The sequence below is a fragment of the Cheilinus undulatus genome, linkage group 17 (assembly GCF_018320785.1).
Source record: "Cheilinus undulatus linkage group 17, ASM1832078v1, whole genome shotgun sequence".
Taxonomy (NCBI): domain Eukaryota; kingdom Metazoa; phylum Chordata; class Actinopteri; order Labriformes; family Labridae; genus Cheilinus; species Cheilinus undulatus.
This window is the reverse complement of record NC_054881.1, coordinates 10,710,223-10,737,522: the sequence shown is the minus strand read 5'-3', so window position 1 is coordinate 10,737,522 and position 27,300 is coordinate 10,710,223. Positions and strand designations below refer to the sequence as shown.

General features: G+C 41.2%; 1 protein-coding gene across 2 annotated transcripts in view; it reads left to right on the top strand.

The window, feature by feature from the left end:
• Nucleotides 1–27,300, top strand: part of znf462 (zinc finger protein 462) — an 88,725-nt gene that overhangs the window by 37,728 nt on the left and 23,697 nt on the right. The window contains exons 2-6 of one of the 2 annotated variants that reach the window (XM_041810468.1): nt 11,846–12,048; nt 12,314–17,529; nt 18,695–18,829; nt 23,650–24,062; nt 25,698–25,816. In XM_041810468.1, the coding sequence (XP_041666402.1) occupies nt 11,886–12,048; nt 12,314–17,529; nt 18,695–18,829; nt 23,650–24,062; nt 25,698–25,816 (6,046 nt within the window). In that variant the 5' untranslated portion in view covers nt 11,846–11,885. Of the gene's footprint in view, nt 1–11,845; nt 12,097–12,313; nt 17,530–18,694; nt 18,830–23,649; nt 24,063–25,697; nt 25,817–27,300 lie in introns of both variants that reach the window. The other variant, XM_041810466.1, reaches the window with a different exon arrangement.

Genomic DNA, 27,300 nt, shown 5'->3' with positions numbered 1-27,300 from the left:
CCTTGATCCTACATGTTAAATTGGAAGGCAGTGAGATGTTTGGTATAAGAGCTGCACATACTTCCTGTCAAAATGGCGAGATATTTAAATGCTCACCATCCCCAGTGTGGCATACTTAAATAAAACATCTTGAATATATTATTGAGGTCTTTCTTTCAAATTTAGAAGACATTTGAACACACCGCTGTGTTGAGAGAAAGAGCTGTGATTGGCTGTTGGAGCTAGGAGGCAATAATTAGGATCAGTTGGCTGTCATCTGATCACAGCACAGCGAATAACTGCCTGTATGAACGAATGCTAGGCTTCATTTTTAATAGGGTCGTCACTCCAAGGCCAGCTTGGACCCGATTTAAGATTTATTACATTATATAAAAGAAGGCTAAACTTACTTTCTTGGACCAGATGATATAAACTATTTGTAAAACAGAAAACCAGCACAATTCATCATAACTTTCTAGCTTTCATACAAGGCTGCAACAAGCTTTATGCTATACAGGAGGAGGCTGGGGTGGTGGAGGTCAAGCTTTGCTAGTAGCAGCAGCACCCCTAATGATGATTTTTAAAACTGTCTGAATGAAGTAGAAAAAATGTTGACATTCTTGGATCAGATGGATATAAACTAATATTAAAAAACAAAAACTACAATTCATTGCACCTTTTTAGCTTTCATGCTGAAGTTCTTTGTGAAGATTTTACTTTCTGTATCTTCAAGGCCATCTGTACTGTGTTGGGCTGCTCTGCTTCATGCACTGTTATTTGTGGTGCTGAGCACACTTTCAGATCCGCTGTACTGAGCTCTCCAGGGCCGATGACATCAGAGGATGGGAGTAGCCATCTTGATCTCCAGCCCTCTACCTCCTGTTTGTGCAAGAGGCCAAACTCTCACTGGTGCTGCTGTGACGCAACGCTTTCTCTGCTCTTCTGCAGACACAATGAGATCTTTCTCTTCTGAAATGAATAAACCTTGCTGGAGCCGCATGCCGACTAAGAAGCTCAGGATTTCAAGTATTGTATAATCATCTCTGGGCTTCCTTCTCCCTAAAACAACCAAAAAAATGAATCGATTTCTCTCTGATGCTGTCATCTCTCATCTGCAGAAATCGATTCCCACGGCTCTGGCTATCTGCAGTTATTGCAGATGCATTTCTCCTTTAAGAAGCCGGCTGTCAGTCACAATCAATGGGTCATTCATTATTGCAGCTCTGACAAGATGCACGTCCTGTCTTGTTTGCCAGATGAATTATCTGCAGTAGGGACGCTCTCGGTGTAATAATGATAATAATAATATAGCACATCAGTGGGTTTCTCTCCCAGACAGGCTGAGATGGTAGCCCTAACCAACAGTTAAGGACAAAACCTCTGTACTCCTAATCAGCTTAATGCTGGCTTACTCAAAGGCCCTCTTTCAGACGGAGCAGCTGCTGTCAGAGCGTTTGAGTAGAGGGTGTGACTGCTGGCACAGCTCGCCCATGCAGAGAGACCGGTTGGTGATTAACAAATGTCAGTAGACTTTGGAATCTGGGGAGCCCAGTCTGATGGCTTTGTCCTCTGTTGGTCTTCCAGGTGGCTCCGTCGTGCTCCCTTTTTCCTCCCACCCTTCCCCTTCAGGCCAGCTCTGCCTCTCTCCTCGTCTCCTCTCCTCCTGAGATAAAGAACTTCAGACATGCCGTACATTTTTAGCCCCTCCTTGTGGAAGCAGCTTCACCAAAACGCTGTAATTTCCACTGACCTACTCCGTCTTTCTTTGGAACGGGGGATTCGAGCATTTCCCTGAAAATCTCCCATGATGTGAGAGATAATGTCCCGCAGAAATGAAATGAAAGCAGAGTAGAGCTAGAGTGTGAGATGTTTTCTGCTGAGCCGTGTGGGCAGAGGGCTCGGGTACATCTGGCGGATAGATTTCTGTCAGCAGCTCTCCAGTGTCAGGCCGCCTGCCTTTGAGGAAGAGGATCAGATCTGTGGGTCCATGTTGTGCGCTGGCTGAACACCTAAGTCAGCACCTAAAATGGCTGCCCTTGAAGCTCGGCTCAGAGGAGGATCTGAGCAGCTCAGTGGCTGCCTGTCGGAGCCCCGGCTGACGAGATGAAAGCAGCTACACAATCTCACCCATTAACTTGGTGTGTCGCAGGGACCGAAGACACAGACTTCTCCAAGGCAGATGGTGCTTGTGTAGGAGGCTTTTTCTTTTTTTTCTACCCTCCAAAAGGATTCTCTTGATATCCATGTCAAGGAACCTGGCATTAGGAGGCAACTTTGTTCAAAACAGGAGGGAACTGCCAAGAGAGCAGGGTGGGGCCCCGTGGTGAGGCTGTAACCTGACCCTGGACAACAATGGATCCCCTGGTTGCTCAGGGACATACTGGCAGCTCGGCCGGCTCACTCTCAGCTCTCCTCGGCTGGCTGGTTAGGTGTGGGGAGCAGGCCGGGAATCCCAACTGTGTCTGGCTGGATCTCACTAGAAATTTCTTGGTTCCACTATCAGTGAGCATAACTTGATAGCCAAGATTAAATGGCAATACATTTATGAAAGCTGACTATGAAACGCAAGGGCCAGTATCTCCTTTTATATCAGAACGACTCCTCTTTAAGTTTGTCGAATTGGTTTATCTTATGAAAGGTGGAAAAGCTCACAGGAACTGTGACCTTATTTCTTGTTCTTTTCATCCTGTCCTCAACTGCAGAAGCCCTAAGTATCCAATAACCCTTTATGGGGCCACATATGGACTTCCTTTGTGGCCTCCTCCCAACTCCCTGTAATACAGTAGAACCAGCCAATCAGTGGAGATAAGTCAACGACAAAGAAGGTGACATCACGACATTCGACCAATTAGAAGTGGCCCATAGCGTCTCAAACTAAACATGTTTATTTCTACTGTAAAAATAGGTATTTTAACATGGGACCCAGTTGTATTCATTTGTTTTTACAGCTAGAATCATGTGGGCTCTCCAGGAACTGTAGTTTAAATGTTGCACTTCCACTTGACATTCCACACACATCCTATTAAATTTAGAGTATGACTTATTATGTAATTGATGCGTTTTAGCTACTGTTAGGTTTAGTTCTACAAGATGCTCAATAGCACTGCTGTAGTGTGATTGTGGTTTAAGTGTTATTTTCCCTTGTATTTATGGCAAACAACTGTAGTAAATGTCAAATATGATTGTACAGTAGAGCAAATGGTTGATTTTTATAGGTTTATAATTGCTGATGTGAGCCTCCATCCTTTGGTATTTCAGTCAGACTGTAAGGCGATGATGTTACGGTAAGATTGGATTTGGTCGGATTCTCGACACCAATCACATTGTACTGTGATTTTTTTTTCATTATGATCTGAATGGATCTACAAAGCGTTGTGCCTGCTGTGTAAACCACTAATCCTCTTTGAATAAAATATTTCTGTCTGTGCCTCATGGAAGACAAGAATGAAAACTTGTCATTAGAAATGCCCAGTCTGCATCTTTTTTTAGCCTATAAATACCTGATTTTCATAACCTTGAGGATGTTTGCACCTAAGGGTGACAAAGGCTAAAAAAGAGCACAGATTCATGGTGACATCTTTTATAGCTGGGTTGCTTTCGTAGAACATGTTCAGGAAATAGGCCAAAAAAATGCCTTGTTGGACATATTATTTTTGCTTTGTAGTAAAGAAATTAATGCAGATGCCAAAATTAAGCAATTAAAATGTGACAGCCTCCGAAAAGCTCTCATACTGTAGCTCTCTGACTGTGTTTTCATTTGAAAATGTCCATCACCTGCAAAGTTTATGTCTTTAAAATGAAAGTTTTCTTCATGGATGACAGGATTGAATACAATATGTCCCAATGTAATCTTTATGTCATTAGTCTAAGCAACCATATGACACATTCCCTCTTTTCTCTCCCTTCATTACACTACCAAAGAATCATTAAAGATTTGCCGCAGGCTGCAGTGTCTGGCCTGGACACTTAAATGGTGGTTGTAATGATTTATAGTCCTAATACCGATGCCACAAAGTTGGAAGCATTGCATTGTGCAAAATGTCTTGAAGCATTAAGTTTGCTTTTCACTGAAGAGAAGGGACCTTGCCCAAACTCTGAAAAACAGCCCCATACAATTATCCCTCCAGGTAATGTTCTCAACCATCTGACAGAGAAGCATGATTCATCTCTCCACAGACCATGTTTCCACTGCTCCACTGTCCAGTGTCAGTGTGCTTAACACCACTCCACTCCATCTGGTGTTTTGCATTGTACTTGTTGGTGTAAGGCTTGCATGCAATGGAAACTCACTCCATGAAGCTCCCACCTGCCAGTGAAAGTTTGGTACTCTTCATTTATGGAATCAGCAGAGCATTGGTGACTTTTATGCACCTTAGAAGTTGTTGACCCTGCTTTTTAACGTGGTTTTCTTATTCGTGGCTGAGTTGCTGTTGGTCCTAAACGCTTCCACTTTTTAATAACATCCCTTAAAGTTGACTGTGTAATATCAGGGATGAAAGTTCATGAAGAGTCTTATTGCAAAGGTGGCATCCATCACAGTACCTTCAGAACAGCACATTTTGCATTAAAAATGCTTGCACATGGAAACTGCATGGCTAGGTGCTTTATTCAATAATTAACAGTTGTGGCCAAATACTTTTGTCCACATAGCCTTAGACTTTGGTGCTGTCCACGTGGTCTTAGGATGTGCCAATCTTAAGATATGTGGAAATAGAGTGAAGTACCAATGTATAGCAGGGTGTGGCCGGTCTAATAAGGCTTCTATGGAGAGGAAATATAGACCTAATTGTATCCTAAAATCATATCCACAGCCATACCATGGCTGCAATCCCTCCATGTCAGTTGTGTCTTTGTGTGTTAGCTTTGGATGAGAGCTGTTTGGAAATGAATGGGAGCCTTGTTTTAAATCTCAGCTTTGTAAACTCACAAGTGCAGTCTTGTAGAGACTGGGTCACAGAGGTGCTGATTCAGTTCCTGTTAGACGTCTATTCCTCGAACTTCCTTTAAACTGGGTTAGATTTTCATATTTAATGTGTACAGTTTTATGCCTATTCATATTATTTTTTTCGCTTTTGCTTTTTCAAACTTGACACACACTTACAGTGGAGTATTAAAATCCAGTCCAATCCATTTGATCTGTATAGCACACTTTAAAAACGACTAGGTTAAATTTTTTCCTCAACATTTATGTACCATCATATTCAAGTTTGTAAGTCATATGCCCTTTACACATGAAACCTTAGAAATTCAGTGTAAACTGTAGGGTTTCCTGAGTTTGCCTGTCAGGCAAAGTGGAGGGAAAAATTCTAGGCTGGCAAGGAGAATTCATGGTAACATCTGAGTGAAAAATTCAGCAGTTTGTGTTCACACATGCAGCAAACACAGCTTAAGTCAGGAAAATTTCAGGAGGTCTTTTTTTAATGTGGATAGATATATTGAGCATCTGACTTCAGCAAAAAAGAAAACAGTTAGCTGCTAGCAGCTAGCCCATTCGCTACCATTTAAGACAGCTAATATTAGCATCTAGCTACTTCTTGTTATCGTAAACATTTCAGAATCATGGAAATGAGAGAAAAGGTGTATATTAGACTAATCTTGACCACATTTAGGTAAACTTGAAGCAAAACAACATATTCAACTTAATATTTTAGCTGTCTTTAAATGCTCAACTGAATATTGTAGTTTTTTCCATCAACAAGTGAACTGATGGATTTACCTGTATCTAATTAAGTGGTAAGAATTCAAACCGCAATGGAATTGATGTTTCCTCAGTTTAAAAAGATTAATACAACTGCCCCATGCCTAATACTGTAAACTCAATAATTTTTGCCAGCCATCAGGAAGTTGACATCAACCGTAACATCGCTGTTAGTGCCATAGAAGTAGTCAGAGAATCTTTCATTCATTTCAATGAAGGCTTCATCTTCATCAACAGCAGTTTGAAGACAGAAATTTTGATTAATGTTTTAAAAGTACAAGTATCAAGTCAGTTTCTCCTGGAAATTTCAGATGAAAAATCTGTCCAGTGTAGTTCAGGCTAGCCAAAATACTTTATCTAGCTTGTGAAGAAAGTAAACTTAACACATTTGATACAGCAGAATCATATTTGGTCTCTTACAGCCACTCTTGCAGTAATAAACTCCAACCATGCTAAAACAGTCCTCTAACCCTGTTGAGCTAACTGTTGGATAGCAAGCTTTATAGCAGAGATCAACATTAAAGCTAGTATTTCAGCTAGCAAAGCATAACAACGTGGTGAATCAAAATGAATCAATAACAAACTAATAGTATCACAAAAATGTTTGATATTTCTGTCAGAGAGTCACATAAATGTTTCACAAGGATGAATAGTGCAGTAACCAAGGAAAACAGCTTATTTTAAAGTATTTTAGCATAGCTAATTCACTGCAGGGACACTATAATGCCGACTGGCTGTGAGGCACGGGGTTCAACTCGCACGTTTACATGGGCTGTAAAGACCTAACAGCGCACCACTTTGGTTAAAACAAGGAGATTGATCATGAAGCTACGATCTTTGCTAGCAAAGCGTAACAACAACGAGAGCCTGAATTACTTGGTGACAAATCAATATCATCACAGAAATGTCTGATGTTGATTTTTACAGACATATTATATGGATAGTGGTACCTTTACCCAGAGAAAATAAGATTGTTTTAAAAGAAAATAACATCACAAATCACTTTAACACATGGGCAGTATGAAACAGGGTTCCAAATGCAAGTCTACAGGGGCTCCAGCAGAGGGCGCTCATCTAACACAAAGAAGTAGTCTCAGTGGAAACCCGTAGGATCACTTTACAGGCCGTATTTACATTATCAAAATAGCAAGAAAGTGCAAATTTTGTCAAATGATGCCAAACAGAATTATCTGACAATGCAAAGCCAAAAAAAATGTGCTCAAGATGAGCTGTAATATTGTTAATTGATAATGCATTTTCCCTTGTAGCCATGATTCTGAAATGCTAATGTTAGCTAGAAAGGGCTACATACAAATGCTAGCTATGCTCTGATGGAAGCTAATGGGTCTTAAAACACTGTTTTCAACATCAAATGTGGTCAGTTTTTCTTCTGGATTTTCAGTTTCCATCATCTTTGTTGTCACTTTTCAACTGAGAAGTGCTAAAACTAAAACAGTTGTTAGTTTCTTAACGTTTATGTGGAAAACAACAGTATAACATGATGACAACTCTTCACCTTAGCGTGATAACAGGAGCATGGCTGGTGTAAGAATAGGGTCTATTTTCTTTGATTTTTCTCCATAAAAGATTGAAAGAATTGTATTGATTGGTGGTGATTCAACAGTCAAGGTTAAAACTGTGCCCTTTAACCACCTGTCTAAAAACCAGCATGCTGCAAATCCTATTTGTGATACTAAATTGTATTTGAGGCAAAAATGGCGATTGATTGGAAAGCCATGATGAAAGAGCTGTGAAACACCGGTCACATCATCAGCATCCATTTCTCTGTCCAAGTCTGAGCTGAAGAGCAGCCCACAGACATAAAGCCTTCATCTCTCAGCTGATTCATTCAATCTTATTTCAGAGCAGTTGAAACAATCTGATGGAATAGTCTGCTCTAAATACTGAGCCATGGAGCTGCTCTCCAGCTGTTGCTTATCCCAAGGTAATAAAAATGGGACAAATCAGCCCATAATCCCTCCTCAGCCCCTCCATTGTTCTTGGAACGATGCTTTGCTAAAAAAGATGAGACCTTCTTAGTATTCTGAGTAACATCAGCATCTGCTGAAATCTCCTGTTTGTCATGTTTTTGGACGGCTGGTGGACAGCTCGGGATATTTAAGTGATTGAAGATGTTTTCATTTTAACATGAATTTGTGAGTCTGGATGTATCGTGCAGAAGCAACATTCTACCACTCGGGCTTTTTTGTGTTCTTAATGTCTAGTTAAAAAATGCTGCAAAAATTAACAAGATAATGTATTTTACTGCTTTCTGTTTAACCCTTTATAGGGCGCTGTGGGTCTTCTCAGTTACAAGTAAAGGAGCTCCAAGGAAATCAGGATGGGAACCACTGTACTAAACCACACTGGTTAGCTCAGGCCTGAGAAGTGTCTGGGCCCCTGAAAAACCCAGTGAGGGCCCTGCCCAGTACTAATTTATTGGTGATGTCAGATCATGTGTGTTGGATCAGTAGCATTGGTGCTAGGGTCCTGGCCAACAGTTTCTTCATTTTAAAGCTGAAAATGTGAGAAGCTGTTCTGATGTTGAAATAATTAATTTGTGCAACTTTTAACCCATTTTCACCACTGTTACACTCATTGACGCCACATTTTACACTTTTTTTCCATTCTGCCTCTCTTAAGACACTTTCACTGCTTTATCTGGCCTTTTTGCAACCTTTAGTCACTTTTAAACATTTTTTAAAACTTTTGTTGCCCCTTTTCACTTTGTTTTCCACCAATTGTGTACTTTTTTGCATTGTAATAACCTATTTTGCCAATTTTGTCTCATTTGAGCATCTTTTAACCCATTTTGCTGCATTTTAACCCCTTTTCACTAGTTTATGTGGCCATTTTAGCAACATTGTTGCCACTTTTAACCCATTTATGATACTATTTGACTCATTTTGCCTCTTTCAACCAATTTTTTGCCATTCTATAACCCCTTTTCCAAATTTACCTATCAATCTAAGCAATTTAGGCCACTGTTTACCAATTTTTGCCCATTTCTTTGGCCCATTTTGCCCCTCTATAGACCCTTTTCACTGCTTTATCTGGTCATTTCTGCAACATGATTGCCACTTTCCAACCATTTTTGATACTATTTGACTTATTTTGCTGCTTCTACTCATTTTTGTTACTCTTTAGCCCCTTTTACCACTCTTCCTGCCACTTTTTGCCACTTTAAACCCATTTAGGCCACTATTACCCCATTTTTTACCAATTTGTGCCTATGTTGCATCTCTTTAGTCCCCTCTCACTGCTTTTTCTGGTCATTTTTGCAACATTTTTGTCACTTTAACCTATTATTGATCATTATTGTAATTTATTGTGAGTTTGAACCCCTTTTCCCATTGTTTCAACCCATTTTCCCTTTTTTTTTAGGCCATTTTTGCGACATCATTGCCATTTTCTAACCATTTTTGATATTATTTAGGAATTTTTGCCTTGTTCAACCCATTTTTTGCTTCTCTTTAACCCATTGTTACCACGTTTCCTGCCAATTTTTGCCACTTCAAAGTCATTTAGGCCACTGTTAACCCATTTTTGTCACTTTGTGCCTATGTTGCCTGTCTTTAGACCCATTTCACTACTTTATTTGGCCATTTTTGCAACATTTCTGTCACTTCTAACCCATTTTTAATACTTTTTGCCCCTTTTTAACGTTGTTTTCCACCCATGTTGCCTCTTTATTGCATTGTAATATCCCATTTAAGGGTTACTATTCCAGTTAGATATTAAACATGATCATCACAGATTAACTTTACAACGGACCATGATTTTGCTGATCTCCTTATCGGCGCCCAATTTGGGTTAAGCTGAACCCTCAACTTTATTCAAGACAAGCTAAGAGGGAGTTGTGATGTGTTGTACACAGACGAGTTGGTTTTTAGAGCTGGCTCCTTTTGTGAATGACAAGACCCAGCTCCTGTTGAAGGCTGTTTCCTTTCTTCTATTTCTGCTTATATCTACAGACAGAAGAATGGCAAAATGGTACCAACTGCAGAGCCATTTGGGAGCTTAAAGACGGACTGTTATTGCAGAGATGAGACTAATAATCCAGATTTCTATAAAGAGCTGCAATCCCCACCACTCTGAATGAGGCTGGATGGACATAAATGAAGCCATGCTTTTGTTTACTTGTGGAATACCGTGGATCATGTCAGTTACTGAGGCTGTTTTAATACATGCCAACACACATTGTGTCTACAAAACCAATCCAGTGAGGATGAAGGAATCCCAGGCCACCTCCATATGCAGCCTGAGCTATCGGATATCAAACAGTTTACTTAAAATGGATATAAATCTCTGTTAATGCACCGTGAAAACAGACTACTGGATATGGACACCTCATTTAGAGACACTCAACTAGAATCAATTTCTTGCACCGTTGAAAGACTTTTTCTTCTTATAGTAGAAGCAACTGAGACTTTAACTAGCCCTTCATCCTGAACGAAGACATTTACCTGGACTAGTTGTGTGAATGTGGTTTATAGTAAGTGTAATTGGATGTTTTTCCTAGAAATGTTCTAAATTTGTTGACCATGATTTGGTGTTTTTTGCAGTGTGGCTTTTGTACTCACAGATGACTTTATTTGAATTTTACTTGATTGTTTTTGGATGTTAGGCGATATACATGCAGAAACCATGCTTTACATATTCAGTTTCAGTCATATGTAAGACCTCCAAATTATTTTTCTCTACAATAAAGACAAAAATTCCAAATTGATCTGTAGGAGTAAAGAAACACAATAAGGAAACAATTGCATTATGCATGTCTTAATGAACTCTAATTCCGATTGCAGACATATTCCCTCTCCTGTGCAACATATACTACAAGGTGCAACATTCTGCTGCAGATTATTACATGCATCTTGCACAGCCCCTTAAAACTATGCAAATGACCCTCTGCCTAAGAAGAATATCTCTGAAAGAAGATAATCATGAACATTTGAGAGCATCTTTGGCCGTTGTCTTTCTTGTTATGTGGAAAAGATGTGTCATCTATTCTGAACTTGATTATTCTTTGTTCAGAGCTGGAGTTGCTGTCGATAATCATACTAGATCATCACCAAGCTCATTTTTATGGAAGAGCATGTTCACTATCAAGGATCCTGAAGTATTACTGGGGATAACATTCGTCCAGATGTCCTGAAATGACCTCAGAGTGAAGCATTGTAATACAGCAGCGCTGAGCAAACAGCTTCCCTGCTTCAGAGAAAGCATTTAATATAACTGAAGGCCCAGCTTGTTGCAGAAACTCAAATCTTTGCAAGTGTTTTTATCTAATTCTTGTCATAGAACTTCATTAAATTCAATATAAGCAATGGTGCATTCAGGAGTATTCAGACCCCCTTCACTTCTTTCGATTTCCTATGTTGCAGCCTGATGCTACAGTTTAAAAAAAAAAAAAAAAAAAAACATTTTTATTCTTATTAATCTGCACTCCGTACCCTGACCTCCCTTGAACTCATGGCTTGGTTTTTGCTCTTATATGCATTGTCAGCTGTACAGCTTTCTATAGAGGGGTGTGCATCTTTCCAAATCATGCCCAATCAATTCAATTTAGCACAGGTAGACACCAATCAAGGTGTAGAAACATCTCAGCAAAGACTGAGAGAAATGGGAGGAGCCTGAGCTAAATTTAAAGTTTTTTGCAGATGTCAATGTGATATTTCAGTTTTGCATTTTTAATAAATGTGCAAACATTTCTAAAATTCTGTTTCACTCTGTCGTGATGGGGCACTGAGCATAGATTAATGAGAAAAGAAATGAATTTTTTCGACTGTAGTATCAGGCTGCAACGTAACAAAACTGAAAACAGTGAGCAGGGTCTTAATGCACTGAAAATAGCCTTTTTTGGGATGCAAAAGGCAAAAATGAGGCGTGAATTATTTGAAATAATAAGGAAAAATCAGCCAACTGGAGGAGCAAACTGTACTCTTCTATCCAAATTAGATAGTAGATCCTTTGTATCTTGAAACAAGATATTTATCTGGACTTGTCATGTTAATGTGGCTTGTATTAGGTGTAATAAGATATTTCTTTCTTACCAGAGAAAAATTACCTTGCTTGGATTTGAATCTTTGCTCTACCACAAATCAAACAAGTCCTCGAGTCCTTTTCTGCTCTCCCTAAGGATTTCTTGTCTGTCTCCTTTTCTTGCAGGTTTCCCTGATTTTCCAGGGAGTGCTCCCTCTTTTCAGTGATGGAGGTACTGCAGTGTGATGGCTGTGACTTCCGTGCCGAGTCATATGACGACTTGAAGACCCACATACAGGAAGTGCACACTGTTTTCCTGCAGCCAGCAGATGCCGACGAGTCTGACTCCCTGAAAGATGAGGATGAGGATGAGGAGGGAGAGGAGGAATGTGAGGATCAGGATGACAAGGATTACACGCCTTCTAAAGCTGGAATGAGTATGCTTAGCACATAAAATCAGATGTTTGAGTTGATTTCTTGAGATTTAAGAAACACTTTTTAATCACAGTGGGATAACTGTAAATTTTAAAGGGGGGCATACACATTAGTTGATTTATTTCTGGTTCTGATAAAAAAAGGCTGCATGATATCAGTAAAGTGAGACTGTGAGCTATTTTTAGCTGACTTCTTACACATTTTTTCTTCTTTTTTCAGGCCCAAACTCTACTGACAGTTCCAACCAAACACCACAAAAGCAGACAGCTGAGACTCATCTGCCGTTTTACCAGTGCAAGTTCTGTGTCCGTTACTTCAGATCGCAATCATTCTTACGAAACCACACCAAAAAAGTGCATAATGTTGTGGAGGAAGACTCAGATGCAAGCGACTCCTTGCAGACAGCTAAGCAGCCTAGCTACACCGTTATAATGCACAAGGACAATTCAAAAGTGTATTCCTGCCAGTATTGCACATATAAGTCTCCACGCAAAGCAAGGATATTGAAGCATCAGCTGATGTATCACAACAAAGCTCCTTCAGAAAGTGCTGCAGATTCTCCTGAGGTCAGAGAGGAATCCGAATCGGCCTGTGGACTAAAGGGAACTTTTGCTTGTGAGTGGTGTGACTATCAGACTGACCAGAAGGACAGCTGGACAGCTCACGTGGTTAAAGAACACAGCGACAAGGTGAAAATAGTTTCCAACATTGCAGAGATGGAAGGGGAGGCGAGTGCAAGCTCACCCAAAGCAGATTCTCCTGCTCCCTCTCAAAGCCCGGTGCAGTCAACGATAGGCATCACTGATGTTCAAGGGAAGGACGACTTGGTTGCAGAAGACTCAGTGGAGAAGTCACTCCCGCAGATCCCATCTATTCAGTTGGCACAAATGAGTGCTGTGACTCCAAACAGCACCGGCTCCTCCATTTTATCCAAGAGGTTTGCATCATCTGATGTTCCAAACAGCGTCATAGAGATGGATTCCACTTTACCCAATGAGGAGGAGTCTCGGAGCAGCTTAGAGGACGATGATGACGAAGATCTTGGGGACATTGATGATGATACCAGCTATACAGGGACGCTGTCCGCAGATGCAAAGCAGCTTTTAACTGATGAAGATAATAAACTACTTGAGACAAAGGGAATACCATTTAGGAAGTACATGAACCGATTTCAGTGCCCATTCTGCTCCTTCTTAACCATGCACAGGCGTAGCATCTCCCGCCACATCGAAAACATCCACCTTTCTGGTAAAGCCACAGTGTATAAATGTGATGTATGCCCGTTTATTTGCACCAACCCTCATAAACTCGGCACACACAAACAAAGCCACAGCACCTCAGATGTGGATACCATGGACCTAACAAGTGATAGCCCAGAACCTCAGAGTGACGGTGCTGCAGAACCAGTCAACGGAGGTAGCGTAACCTCCAAAGTGAACGGAAAAAGGACAACCAGCACGCCCAACGACCAGCAGAACCCTCATCGCTGCTCACTCTGCAGCTTCTCCACTACGACTCTGAAGGGTCTGAGGGTACACCAGCAGCATAAGCATTCCTACTGTGACGACGTTGATCCTACTGTCTTTGAAAGCCAGATGGCCGACCAGCAGGACTCTGAAGTCGATGCCTCTCCAATCTTCCTCCAAAAGACTCAAACCTCCATTTTAGGACTTGCCACCAAAAAGTCCCTAGCTACAGGGAAAAGAGCTAGGAAGTCCATCAATGATCTGCCTTTGGATCTATCATCGGTGAAGAAGCGGACAAGAATCGATGAGATTGCAAGTAACCTTCAGAGCAAGATAAGCCAAAGCCAGCAAGACTTGATTATAAACCTTGACGATGTTGATGATGAAGAGGCAGGAGAAAATCACACTGAAAATGACAGTAGGAGCCATGATGGCACAAACCCGGTCTTTGCTTATAATGCTCAACAGCTCAATGCAAGAGAAATGATGTCCATCGATGGAGGTAGAATAGGGAAAAGAAAAAGCAACCCTAAGTCAAAACCTAGAAACATTCCTTTATCAATAACTCTCTCCGATGATAGCGAGAACATCTCCGTCGATCCGAATGATAGTACCATGCAAGAGGGCGCTGATTTTTCTGAGGAACCAGGAGCTACACGCTTCTACTGCAAACACTGTGACTACCACAACAAGTCAGCTCGTAGCGTCAGCACTCATTACCAGAGGATGCACCCATATATTAAGTTCAGCTTTAAGTACATCCTAGATCCCGAAGACCAGAGCGCTGTATTTCGCTGCCTTGAGTGCTACATCGAATACACAAACTACAATGATCTACACCAACACTACATGGATCACCACCCTGAAGCGAGCAATGTGCTCAACTTCAACCAACCAAATCTGGTGTACATGTGCCGCTTTTGTTCATACACAAGCCCGAATGTCCGCAGCCTGATGCCCCATTACCAAAGAATGCATCCAACAGTGAAGATCAACAATGCGATGATCTTCTCCAGCTACGTAGTGGAGCAATCCCACAAAACAGGCGAATCACAAACTCTGAGGGAAATACTAAACTCTGGCCCTAAGAACTTTAATTCCACCTCCTCCTCCTCAACCCCAAGATCCACCTCCAGCCCAGTGCTTAAAACTGTCCCTAAGACGCCTGAAGTTGCTGACACGGACTCTCTCAAAGAGTCAATGGGTGGCAATGTGGTTGTCTATGACTGTGACGTGTGCTCTTTCGCTAGCCCTAACATGCACTCTGTTCTGGTTCACTACCAGAAAAAGCACCCTGAGCAGAAGGCATCTTACTTCCGCATTCAGAAAACAATGAAGGTCATCTCAGTGGATCAACCACAGCAGGTTGCAAACTCCTCTTATAATCTTAGCATGCCTGCACCTTCAAAACAGTCAGGTAATGTCCCACTGTATGGAACGGATGACGAAATGTACTACTGTAAACACTGCGTGTACAGCAACAGATCTGTCGTTGGTGTGTTGGTTCATTACCAAAAAAGACACCCAGAAGTTAAAGTGACAGCTAAATATATCAAACATGGCGCCCCTACTCCTGGTTTAATGAAACTAATGGATGAATTACAAATCTCCACCCCTAAACAGTTTTTGAAGCAGTTCCAAAATAACGGTCACGATGGATCCAACAACTCAAGCCCTAAACTAGGAAGTGGCGAGAAAGGGGAGGACGAGTTGTTCTTCTGTGAGCACTGTGATTATGGAAACCGCACTGTGAAAGGAGTACTCATTCACTACCAGAAGAAGCACAGGGAAACTAAGGCTAATGCAGACCTTGTGCGTCGTCACACTGCGGTTGTTCGGAGTCAGCGTGAGCGTGCACAGTTAGTTCAGTCGAGCAGCGTCTCTTCTGCTGTGACCCCAGCCCCTCCAGACTCTGAAACTGCTAAACCCTTGCGTTCCCTTAAGTGCAAACACTGTATCTACACATCCCCATATGTCTATGCCCTCAAGAAACACCTGAAGAAAGAGCACCCTACAGTGAAAGCCACAGCGATGACAATTTTACACTGGGCTTACCAAGATGGCATCCTAGAGGCTGGCTACCACTGTGAGTGGTGCATTTATTCCCATGCTGAACCCCAAGGCCTGCTCCTTCATTACCAAAGACGCCATCCTGAGCACAATGTTGATTACACATACATGGCTAGTAAGTTATGGGCTGGTCCTGAGACTGTCCAACAAGGGGGGAATGCAGAGACGAAGCATTACAAATGTAGAGACTGTGCCTTCGAGGCCTGTACAATATGGGATATTACAAATCACTATCAAGCAGTCCACCCATGGGTGATAAAAGGGGATGAATCTGTGCTTTTGGATATCATCAAAGGGAACGGTTCAGCTGAAAAGATCCAATTGCAGATTGCCAAAGAATCCATGACTTACAATTGCGATGTTATTGAAGATGATAGAGGTTTTGTCATCGCCACCTCACCTCAAGAAAGCAACGCCCATCCTCCCCATCCACGTCTTTCCATCTCTAACAATCCTTATCAGTGCACTGTATGTCTCTCAGAGTACAACAGTCTCCACGGCCTCCTCACCCACTATGGCAAAAAGCACCCAGGCATGAAAGTAAAAGCAGCAGATTTTGCACAGGAGGCTGATATCAACCCAAGTTCTGTGTATAAATGTCGCCACTGTCCGTATGTAAACTCCCGAATCCACGGTGTCCTAACTCACTATCAGAAAAGACACCCTTCAGTGAAGGTCACTGCAGAAGACTTTGCAGATGATATAGAGCAGATCGCTGATTTAAATGAAGGAGATGACAAGTGCAAAACTCAAAGGCAGGGCTATGGCGCATACCGGTGTAAAATGTGCCCATACACCCATGGGACACTGGAGAAACTTAAAATCCATTATGAGAAATATCACAATCAGTCCGTCTCAGAAATGTTCAACCCTTCTTTGACAAATTTTGCCACAGGTAAAGACTTAGAGCCAGTAGCTGAATGCAGCACCACTGGTAATATTTCAAGCACAGCAAAAGTCCAAGAGGTCAGTGAGTTGAACCTTGCCCTCTCCCAGTTACCCATCAATAAGACAGAAAAACATGCTGTGTTCAAGTGTCAGCTCTGCAAATACTTCTGCTCCACCAGGAAAGGGATTGCTCGCCACTACAGAATAAAGCACAACAACGTGCGTGCCCAACCAGAGGGGAAAAACAATGTCTTCAAATGTGCTTTGTGTTCATACACCAACCCTATACGCAAAGGCCTGGCAGCACACTACCAGAAGCGCCACGACATAGACGCCTATTACACCCACTGCCTGGCTGCTTCCAAGACTATGAGTGAAAAGGTGAGCAAGGTGGTGGCAGTCCCACCAGTGGAAGGAGAAAACACAGAGATGAGCGAAGACTTACGCTTGGCTGTAGAAAGAAGGAAGTGTTCGCTTTGCGCCTTCCAAGCCTTCAGCAGGAAGAGCATCGTCTCACACTACATCAAACGCCACCCAGGTGTCTTCCCCAAGAAGCAGCATGCTAGCAAGCTTGGTCGCTACTTTACTGTTATCTATGCCAAAGAACCTGAGAAGATCTCTGAAAGTTCGCTGGAAGAGGAAGACAAAGACGTTCTTGAGGTTCCACTAGAGCCCAAGCAGGATGCAGATGACGACTGGCTGCCTTTTAAGTGTCTGAAATGCTTCCGGTTGTCCTTCAACACAGGAAAGCTGCTCTCCTTGCACTACAATGACCATCACAGCAATGACTTGAAGAGAGACTTTGTCGTATCAGAAGGTCTCGGAGATGAAGACTCAGAGTTGTACCAGTGTTCTCACTGTGAGCTCAAGTTCCTGGATCTTCACGTTCTGGCCAAACATCTGTTGAACCACAATGAAGAGTTTCAGAAGAGAGCCATGAGGATAGAGAGGAGGAGGCAGCTTCACAGCAAAGTGAAATCCACAGAACTATTGGAGAACAAATCAGAGAAGGTAAGCAAGATAAGTCATCTATAAAGCTTTGTGAATGCACAAATAAAACTGTAAATAGTTCATTTTTATTTGCCAGACGCTACTTTAAGGTTATTGGGGATAAAAGCATAAAAACAGCACTTTACGACCATAGACTGTAAATTAAGATAGCCAGAAGCTGGAGCTCCCCCTGCTGACTAGCTGCAGTACAGGTCAGAAAGCCTTCCTCCCCCATGTTAACAAATGGGAAATAGCTCAAAGTTTAAAGTTAAAATATGCATCAAATGAATTCTTGCTAAACCTGAAATTAGTCGTGCAGTGATGGTTGGTTGTTATCATGCCATCGGAGGTCCAGGTGTGTTCATTTTTTTAAGTAGTATTGCTTGAGTATTTTAGAAGACTAGGCTTAATGAAACAGCACAAACTCTATTGATATATGCAGCTCCTTAAAGTGTTTGCAGTTGGAATTTTAGAGTTGAAGAGGAAAGGAACTAGAGAGTTAAAAGGATAACTAATCATACAGTCATGAAGTTATCTTAATAGTAAATATCTCCTTCAGACTGGCACAAGAATTCGCTCTAATGTGTGGCAACTGACCTCAGGGATCTTTGACATTTTAAAGACAGTTTCAATGGGGACATAAAAAACTCACATTTTCGTATTTTTGCTCAAATGTTTAAGTAACTGGAGTACTAACCAACCCACAAAATGTTAAACAAGCCAACCCAGTCCTTTGTTTGTGGTCCTGCTTAGAGTCCATTCCGATACATGCACATTGTGACACAGGTAACTGTATTATAGCATGTGCAAAGGGTGCGATATGTCTGCTCTGATGCAGGGGGAGGGGCGTAGGGGTCCCTGCTCAGACTTCCAGCTTCCAATGTCTCAACTCCGAATAACTTCATCAGTGCATTGTGTCGGTTCCCAGGGTATTTTGGCTTCAATGGTGTTCAGCCAAAGGAGCCAGAGACACAGTCTATATTTAGAATTAAAGACTGGGACCTAATGTACCTCTTTAAATATTTCTGACAAATCCTACCTGAACTTAAGCCACATTAGTCAACATGAGCCAAAAAATGTTTTAAGTAGTGACAGCCTTTTAAGAAGAAATCAGTGTAATAAGCAGAAATTGTTGTAGCATCTTAGTGTGAAGTTAAGTGTTTCTTCTTTGTTTTTCTGTTAACAGGAAAGCCCTGTAAACAAAACCCCCATTGGATTTAGGTGTAACTTCTGTGTAGAGGTTCACCCCACCCTCCGAGCCATTTGCAACCACCTCAGAAAGCACGTCCAGTACGGAGAGGCCAAAGAGGGGCATGTTAAGGTAAATGCGTCTTGATTCTTTGAAAGTAACATATTGCTATATATCATTTTTATTTTGTTTCAGTAGGAATTGGTTCAAAGCTATTTCCCTTCTAATTTTGTCATATGTACAAGGCACACAGAGGTTTAGAAAGTCATTTTCCTTTACCTCAGCATCACAAAAAAAATGCAAAATTACAACAAATAACAGACAAAAATAGGGGAAATTAAAGACAAACTTTTATTGAAATCATGGCTTCTTAGAGAGAAAGTGCTTGTTCATGGTGGATGTTTTTCTGGCAAGTTAATGTCCAGCCATTTTTGGATAGTGGAAATAAGTTAGAGAGAGTTGAGCAACAGAACAGCTTGGTGATGCTCAATGGCTCTTACATCATTTCTCAACAGCTGGTTTAAGACGCTGAGTTTTATTGCTCACACTGCTGCTTTCTTTGATGGCCAGGTGGGTATTATAAATGTCCAGGAGGCAGGTGAGCAAAGGTCTAAAACCACACATTGATATAGCTGATTGTCTATAATATATAATAGGTCTAAAACAGGGATGATCAAAACTTAATCACAGCAGGGGCCAAATTCTGAATTTGGGTCCAACCTGAGAGCCTAACAGGGTCAACATTTAACCATAAACTGTCAACCTCATTTTCACCAGCAATGAATAATCCAGGGAAAAAAGGCTCAAAATCTGAGATAAAAATTCAAACTTATTAGCTTAAAGGTCAAAAGACAAAATCATCTTTTCATAAGGAAAATATACAAGAAAGAAAGTTGAAATCATGATTATTAACGGTCAAAACATGAGATAGAAAATTGAAATCATGATTTTTAAAGGTTTAGATATGAGATAAATTTCAAAATTATCAGTTAAAATGTCAAAGCCTGAGAAAAAAAAACAAATTTTGAGTTTTACAGGTCAAATATTACTTTGAAATTAAAATTGAGGGTACAAAAGGCCAAATTATGAGATAAAAGTCAAAGTAAGGAGCTGAAAAAGTTTAAAATGTGAGAGAAAATTCAAAATTGTGACCTTAAAAGGTCAAAATATAACTGAAAAATTTGAAATTGAGCATCTAAAAGGTAAAAATATAGATAAAACGTCAAAAATGTGAATTAAAAAGGTCAAAATATGAAATAAAAAGCAAAACCACAACTTTGCGTCATAACTGTGGGATGCAAAATCAAGAATATTTAATGGAAACATAAATTTATTTTCCCACATTCCTGACTTTTTATCTTATTATTTGGACTTTTCATCACTTTTATGACTTAACAAGGATATTTTAAATCAGGTTTACATTTTAAACTGAAGGAAATCTGCTGTACCACGGGCCGGATTTGGCCCCTGGGCCTTGGGTTTGACACCCTGGTCTAAGAGAATTGATTACTGAATAGGTTTATATTGATGCAGAAGCTAAATAATTAACTATTACTATGATAGGGGAAGGGGGTGGTGTTAAATAACTTTATACTTCCCACTGCTTTATAAATATGTAAACCAATTCATTGCCCTCATTTTGCCCTGCATATTAGTTTTATGCCTGTCTGCCATTGTATGATTCTACTTTCTCTTTTCTAACATGTTTGAAATAAACCATCACTTACTTTTGCATATAAACAAATATTTCAATATTTCATTAGGAAAAAAAACCTTCTGCAAGAGTTAGATGATACCTTAACGGTATAATATGCATCTCTCAGAGTAGATGTCCATTGGATGCATCAGAAGTATGTTAGACAAAACAAAGTCTTGTCTTCTTTGGTTTTGAAATATGTTAGTCCTCCTTAAATCCCATTCTTGAGGCAAAACCTCATCATTGCACCTCTATGGAGGTGTCCACTCTCTTCATCAGCTTGGTGACTAGGCTAACGTTATGAGAGTGAGGGGTCCACATTAAAAAACATGTTTGAAACATGCCAGATCCTCTGAGTGAAACATAAAAAAGCTGGGAAAAGCGTTGTCAAATCTGTGTGAACACAGAGCTGAGAGCAACAAACCCAGAGGGAGTTTTGCATCACTCTTTTAGGAAGTAATTAATAAACAATATTTTATTATTGCTATATATGATATCTGCAGTATTAATGCTTAAAATGTTGCACAATAGCCTTTAAAATCATGCTAGAACAATTAGCTTAACTAGTTAGCTTAGTTTAGCATGAAGACTGGAGTATATTCCCAACCAAAAGTATGCCTAATCGGATTTTCATAGATTGATATATTTTTTTTAAATGAGTGAAAGCCTTTGTCCACAGTTTCTCTATATGTATGTACCTGACATCCTCCCAGCTCTGCAGTGATCTGTTTTAGTGAGCTCTGGTTCTGTTTTCCCATCTTGTTTATCGGCGGTGGAGGCTTCTGGGTAGACATTCTGTCAGCTTCCCTCAGAGAAAACAACTAATGCTGTCCCATTGCAGTGAAGGGGGGAGGAGTGGAGGACATAGTGGTGTGCCATAACTTTTAGGGCAGCGGCGGGTAACCGTTCAAACATTAGTATTCCACTGAGGCTGCCAGTGAGGGAAACAGGCCTCAGGATCCAACGCCTCACCCAGACGGAGGCCTGGTTCCTCTGTCAGGCACTTTGTCTGTCCTTAATATAGTTAGGAAGGGCTGGTTTCAGACAAATGAGGAGCACAAAGACCGCCTTACTAGATGGAATAAACTGTTTGCTTTACATTTTATAGGGTTAAAAATAATTGTTGCTTTTATAGTATCATAAGTTCAGTTTCTATTCCAGAAATGCCACTGGTCTCTGCTATAGTAGGATAAAGAACAGGCTGACAGTGCACTTACAGCAGACTAGATGGCAAGGTTGGCCCATTGGATGCCACATCTTATTTATGGCTGCATGAAGTGCAGGGTCAGGTCCTTTCACAGAAAAAATGAGCTTCCTCGGGGCGATAAAAAAGTCATGGTGATTGTCCGTCCACTTGTGATGACTACAGAAACCAGGCTGCATCCCAGCAGATGAGGGAAGAAGAAATAGGGAGATTTTTTCTGCAGTTGGATGGTGGTATTGTTGGCAGATGTGATGCTTTGCTCTCTGTTTGTTGCAACAGTAGCCGGACAGATGTCTGTTTTACTCATTAAGAATTGCTGTTTGTGGTGTGCAGGGCCATGTACAGAGGGATGGTCAGGGATGGCATGGATCCCCTGAAAAAACTGATTCCCTGCCCCATGTGCCATCCCAAAATCCAGTATAATGATTGGCTATTTTTCTAGTCGAAAGCAATACTTGTATTTAAAGTGAATATTTGGGATGTTTTTAACAAGCTGCTGCTATTTTTTATGTTAAATTGTGGCGCACTTATTTATTTTACATCTACAAAAACTTAAAATGTATTTTTCATAATACAGTTGCAGTGGAGAGGAATAACTCCAAAGAATGCAAGCAAACTCCTGCACATTGTCTTACTTGCAAGAGTACCATAATTACAAAAAAAAGTCATTTACACACCCTTTTATTGATTTTATAAATCAATCACCGCCAATACAATACAACAAAAACTTCTTTAATGTCAAAGTGAAACAGATTTCTACAAAGTAATGTCAATTCAATAAGAATATGTAAGTAATAAATAAGTGACTGACCTATTTCAACATTGTCAAGTCAAATGGTACAAGTGGTCTAACAGTTAGTGAAATGGAGATTACCTGAGTGTAGTGAATGTGTTTGAAGTGATTTCAGTATGAAGACACCTGTGTCTGGAAGGTCCTGTCACTGGTTCATCAGTATTCCTGACTACCATTACACCATGAAGACAAAAGAATACTCCAAGCAACTCAGAGGAAAGGTTATTGAAAAGTATAAGTCAGGGGATCCCTGAAGTTCAGTTTAATCCATCATCAAGCAATGAAGGGAATATGGCACGTGTAAATCTGCCTAGATCAGGCCGTCCTCACAAACTGACCAACTGTGCAAGAAGGAGACTAGTGAGAGAGGCCACCAACACACTTATGACTACTCTGAAGTACAAGCTTTAGCAGCTGAGATGGAACAGACTCTGCATACAACTGTTGCCTGGGTTCTTCACCAGTCAAAGCTTTATGGCAGAGTGGCAAAGAGAAAGACACATCACCACAAACACACCCTGCCCACTGTGAAGCACGATGGTAGCAGCATCATGCTGTGGGGATGCTTCTCAGCAGCCGGCCCTGGAAGACTTGTAAAGGTAGAGGGTAAAATGAATGTGAAAACAATCCTGGAGGACAATCTTATTCAATCTGCAAGAGGTGAAGATGGTGAAAATTTATGCAGTCATTTATGTTACATTACATATTTTTATTTAATTGACTTACTTTGTTGAAATTTGTTTCCTATTGACATTAAAGAGAGTTTTGGTGAAAATGTTTGTCAAATTTTGTCCATATCATGGAAGCGTAACCACAAATATTTCCATATAAAATTTGGAAAAATCAAAAGATTTCAATCCCTGATATAAACCGTGGTAACAAAAAAGTCTAAATAAAGTCAGTAAATACCTACACATGGGTAATTTGCACAAATACTGTCGGTAACATTTCTTTACTTAAATATTGCTTATGTATTTGTGCATCTACGATGATGTGGGACAAAAATAAATCTTTCTGAACGGTTGCCAGAATATTAGTGATATTTCAGTAGACTGCTTTTTGTCAACAGGTATTCAGTTGACTGTTCCAGTGGATTACTGCTCTTTATCTTTGATTATTTCAGTGTTGTGTTTCCTAAGGTTAGGGTTGGCATTGTATAAAGTTTAAAATTCTGGTTTTGCATCACAAAATAAAAAGGCTTTGACAAAGTCAGCCAGCTCAGGAAGGCAACTAAACATTTTCTCTCCTTTGTTTTGCAGCAGGAAGTCAGCGAGGTCCCCCTGACGCTGCCTTCAGAGAGCCTAACAAACGGCGACCTGGAGGGAGATGAAGCAGCTGAAGCAGATGGCCTTGAGAGACCCCCGCTTCCTCTGATCGTTTCCACAGAGACCGCCGCTGTCGGTGTCACTCCGGAGACACGGGAGCTGGAGAAGGACACCGTTGAAGGATGTGCAGCGGCCCTTGTGGCTGCAGCGAGGGCTGTGGTGTCGGAGGATCAACTGAAGCAGCGATTAACAGCAGGGGGTCACCCGTGTGCTCAGTGCGACCGAGTCTTCATGTCCATGCAGGGACTGAGGTCTCATGAGAGGAGCCACTCAGCCATGGCGCTGTTCAGCAGAGAAGACAAATACAGCTGCCAGTACTGCCAGTTTGTGTCACCCTTTAGACACAAGTGAGTAAAGAGGAGTGGGGTCATTCTCATTTTCTGTTTTAAAAGACAGTAGTATTGTGGCTTAGCAGGGCATGTGGCATATGTCTACTTAATTTTTATTCTCCATCCAGTTGAGCAACAATGAAATTCCTTTGTCAGTGCCATCCAGGGGGGAAAAAACATGCAGTCCAGCTGCCAGCCAATATGGGCAAGGCATATATGGCACATTTACCTCCGTGGAAACAAAGACATGTGAACTGCAAGTGTGGATCAGCCCATATGAGTCCCATATAGGCCTAATCTCTAGAGAAAACATGGGCAATTACAAGGATCTCTAAATGGGGCCTATATGGGTCTCTTATGGGCTGATCCATACCTGCACTTGTCATGGGCAGTCACAGGTGGGGCCACCATGGAACCCAAGGACAAACCCACATGGGACCCATACTGTAGCCTGCATACAAACCATATAGGACCCACAATAAAATGCTGGCTGGGTAGCAGCAGTATTCTGGGCCTAAATGCTTTGTTGATGGCAGAGCTTGGAAGAGGAGATTGACCAGACTGGTTGAGCTAATAGATAGGTAACTGTACCTTAGATAACCACTACCAAGGTATGCAGAAGAGCATCTCTTAATGCACTGCTAGACCAACAATAACCACTGCACATTTAAAGTCAATCAAACCAGCTTACTTCCCCATTCTGATGCTTGGTTTGAACTTTAAATTCATCTTGATCATGTCTGCATGGCTAAAAGCAGTGGTTTCTAATATGTGATTGGCTGATCAGATATTTGCATTGATAAATATCTGCACAGGTATACCTAATAAAGTGATCAGTGCTATATTAATGCTATTTCAGTCAGTGTAGTTGAGCAGAAGTACAACGGGGACATTATTTTTCACCATCTCTTGAAGGTTATGTGTTTTTACAGTTAAATCAATTTACCCACAGCCTCACAGTCTGCTCAGTATGTAGCTCTGGTGGAAGTGTCCTGTAAACAGCCTCCATTGTTATATAGCATACCTTACCAGTCTTGCACCAGCTGCTCCACAAATCAACTGGATGCAAAGCCATTTGCACAGACCTCACTTTAACGCCGTATTCTGTTTACCCGATCACATCCTCTGAATCTTCAATCTTCTCTAAGATTTACTGCCTCCTAGGAGAGTAAGACAAACATTACAGCGAGTCTGAGATTTTGGTGGGGTGATTTGTTTTATCCATCACAGAACGACGCGGAGCGAGAGGGAGAAGAGAGAGTCCTCATCTCCTCTGAGCTCCCAGGTGTAATCCCTCTGTACTGTATGTGCCCTGACCCAGAAACAAGCTGCATTCCCGTGCCACCTAGGAGGCTGGCATTAAAAACACAGCCACCGTCCCTACAGGCATACACGCACTCAGTCCCACCAGGGGATTGTGGGTAGATGAGTTCACCCCATGGCTCCTTGTTCTGTAGTCATTGGAAATGTGTTGTTTGTGGGGTAAACAGAACGGAGAGCTTTAGATGCTGCAGAAAAATACCCGGCTGTCGAAATCATCAAAGTGGAGGCTTTCTTTCCTCCACTTTCTCTCTTTATCTGCCATCCTTTTGTCCTCATTTCTCCCTGTTATCTTCTTATCTCATATCCACTCTTCTTATGTTTCTTCTCCAGCCTGGACAGACACGTGCAGTCTCACCATGGGCATCACAAGCCCTTCAAGTGCAAACTTTGCCCCTTTAAATCTGCCTACGTGAGCCGCCTGAAGAGCCACCTGCACAAGGCACACACAGGTAAAGAACAGAAGCACACACTCATACTTTTAATCACATTTTGCAGCTGTATCCATGACTAACAAGGTATTCCCAGATCAGAATAGCAGCCTCCTGTTTATCATCTTCCATATAAAAATACTGAGCCCAATTTAGCCTATGCAGCACACTCCAACAAGGAGCAGCTTCATCTTTCATCAAGTACATTTGGTGTACCCTAAAACAGCCCAAAGAATCCCATTTTGATCCAGATTTCTGCACAAAATAAACACATGGTTTGTATTATTTATTATAAGGAACCTTCAAAATCCCATAAAAGCTCCTTCTGATGCTGTGATCCTGTTTTTTTTAACATTTTAAGGGAGCCAGACTGCAGACAAAGACCCAGACATGGTTGAGATAATGCAAAAAAAAGCTCCACCTGAGCAATCAATACATGAGCAAAAGAAACAATCTTTTAAGATGGGGGAACCAGACGGGCCAATTTTCAGAAAGCATTTAAGTGCTCTCAACTGTCTGATCAGAGGGAAAAAGAAACGGGAGAAAGAGTTAGCGATGTCTGCAGATAATTGATACAAAACTGTTTTGATTTGCAATTACATTTGGAAATTTGTGCTCTGGTGATTTTGCACAGTTTGAGAAAGAACAAGCATTAGATTTCATCAGTGTGGGTCAGTTCTTTATTTCATTGTTCCTGCTGCAGTCCAGCAAGCCAAATATACACTATACGGACAAAAGTATTCAGCCGCAACAGGTACTTGCATTAGATTAGTGATACGTTGACAGTCCTATTGGATAAAACAAGTAGAGTTATTTAAAGTTCAACATTGAGCCCCTCTGTTTCAATCAGACCCATTGCCACACCTGTATAAAATCAAGAAGCTAGTCATGTTGTCTCTCTCTGCAAACATTTGTGATACAAATGGGTCATTCTGAAGAGCTACAGCAAAAGAAGACCACACTGTGCCACTCCTATCTACTAAGAACAGGAAACTGATGCTACAATTCACACGGATCATCAAAATTGAGCAATAGAGGATTGGAAAAAACCCCACCTGGTCTAATGAATCTCTGTTTCTGCTGCAATATTGCAAAGGCAGGGCCAAAGTTTGGTGTTAATTGTAATGCCTTCAAGACCACCAACACCCATGGCACTTCTAAAGCATCTTAAATCAGCCTACTTACCCATCCTGATGCTTGGTTAGAACTTCAGCACATCATCTTGGCCATGTCTGCATGCCTAAATGCATTGGCTGCTGCCATGTGATTGACTGATTAGATATTTGGATTGATAAACATCTGCACAGGTATACAGAGATTTTTGCTTTATTCATTTTCAGCCACTGTCATTGGGCAGAAGTACTGCTGTGACATTATTTAGACTTAAACTGGCTTTAAGCATGGCACTCTGATGGATGCCACCTTTGCAATAACACAGTTCATGAACCTTCATCCCTGCTGGATATTCCACAGTCAGCTGTTAGTGAAAGTGGAAACGTTTAGGA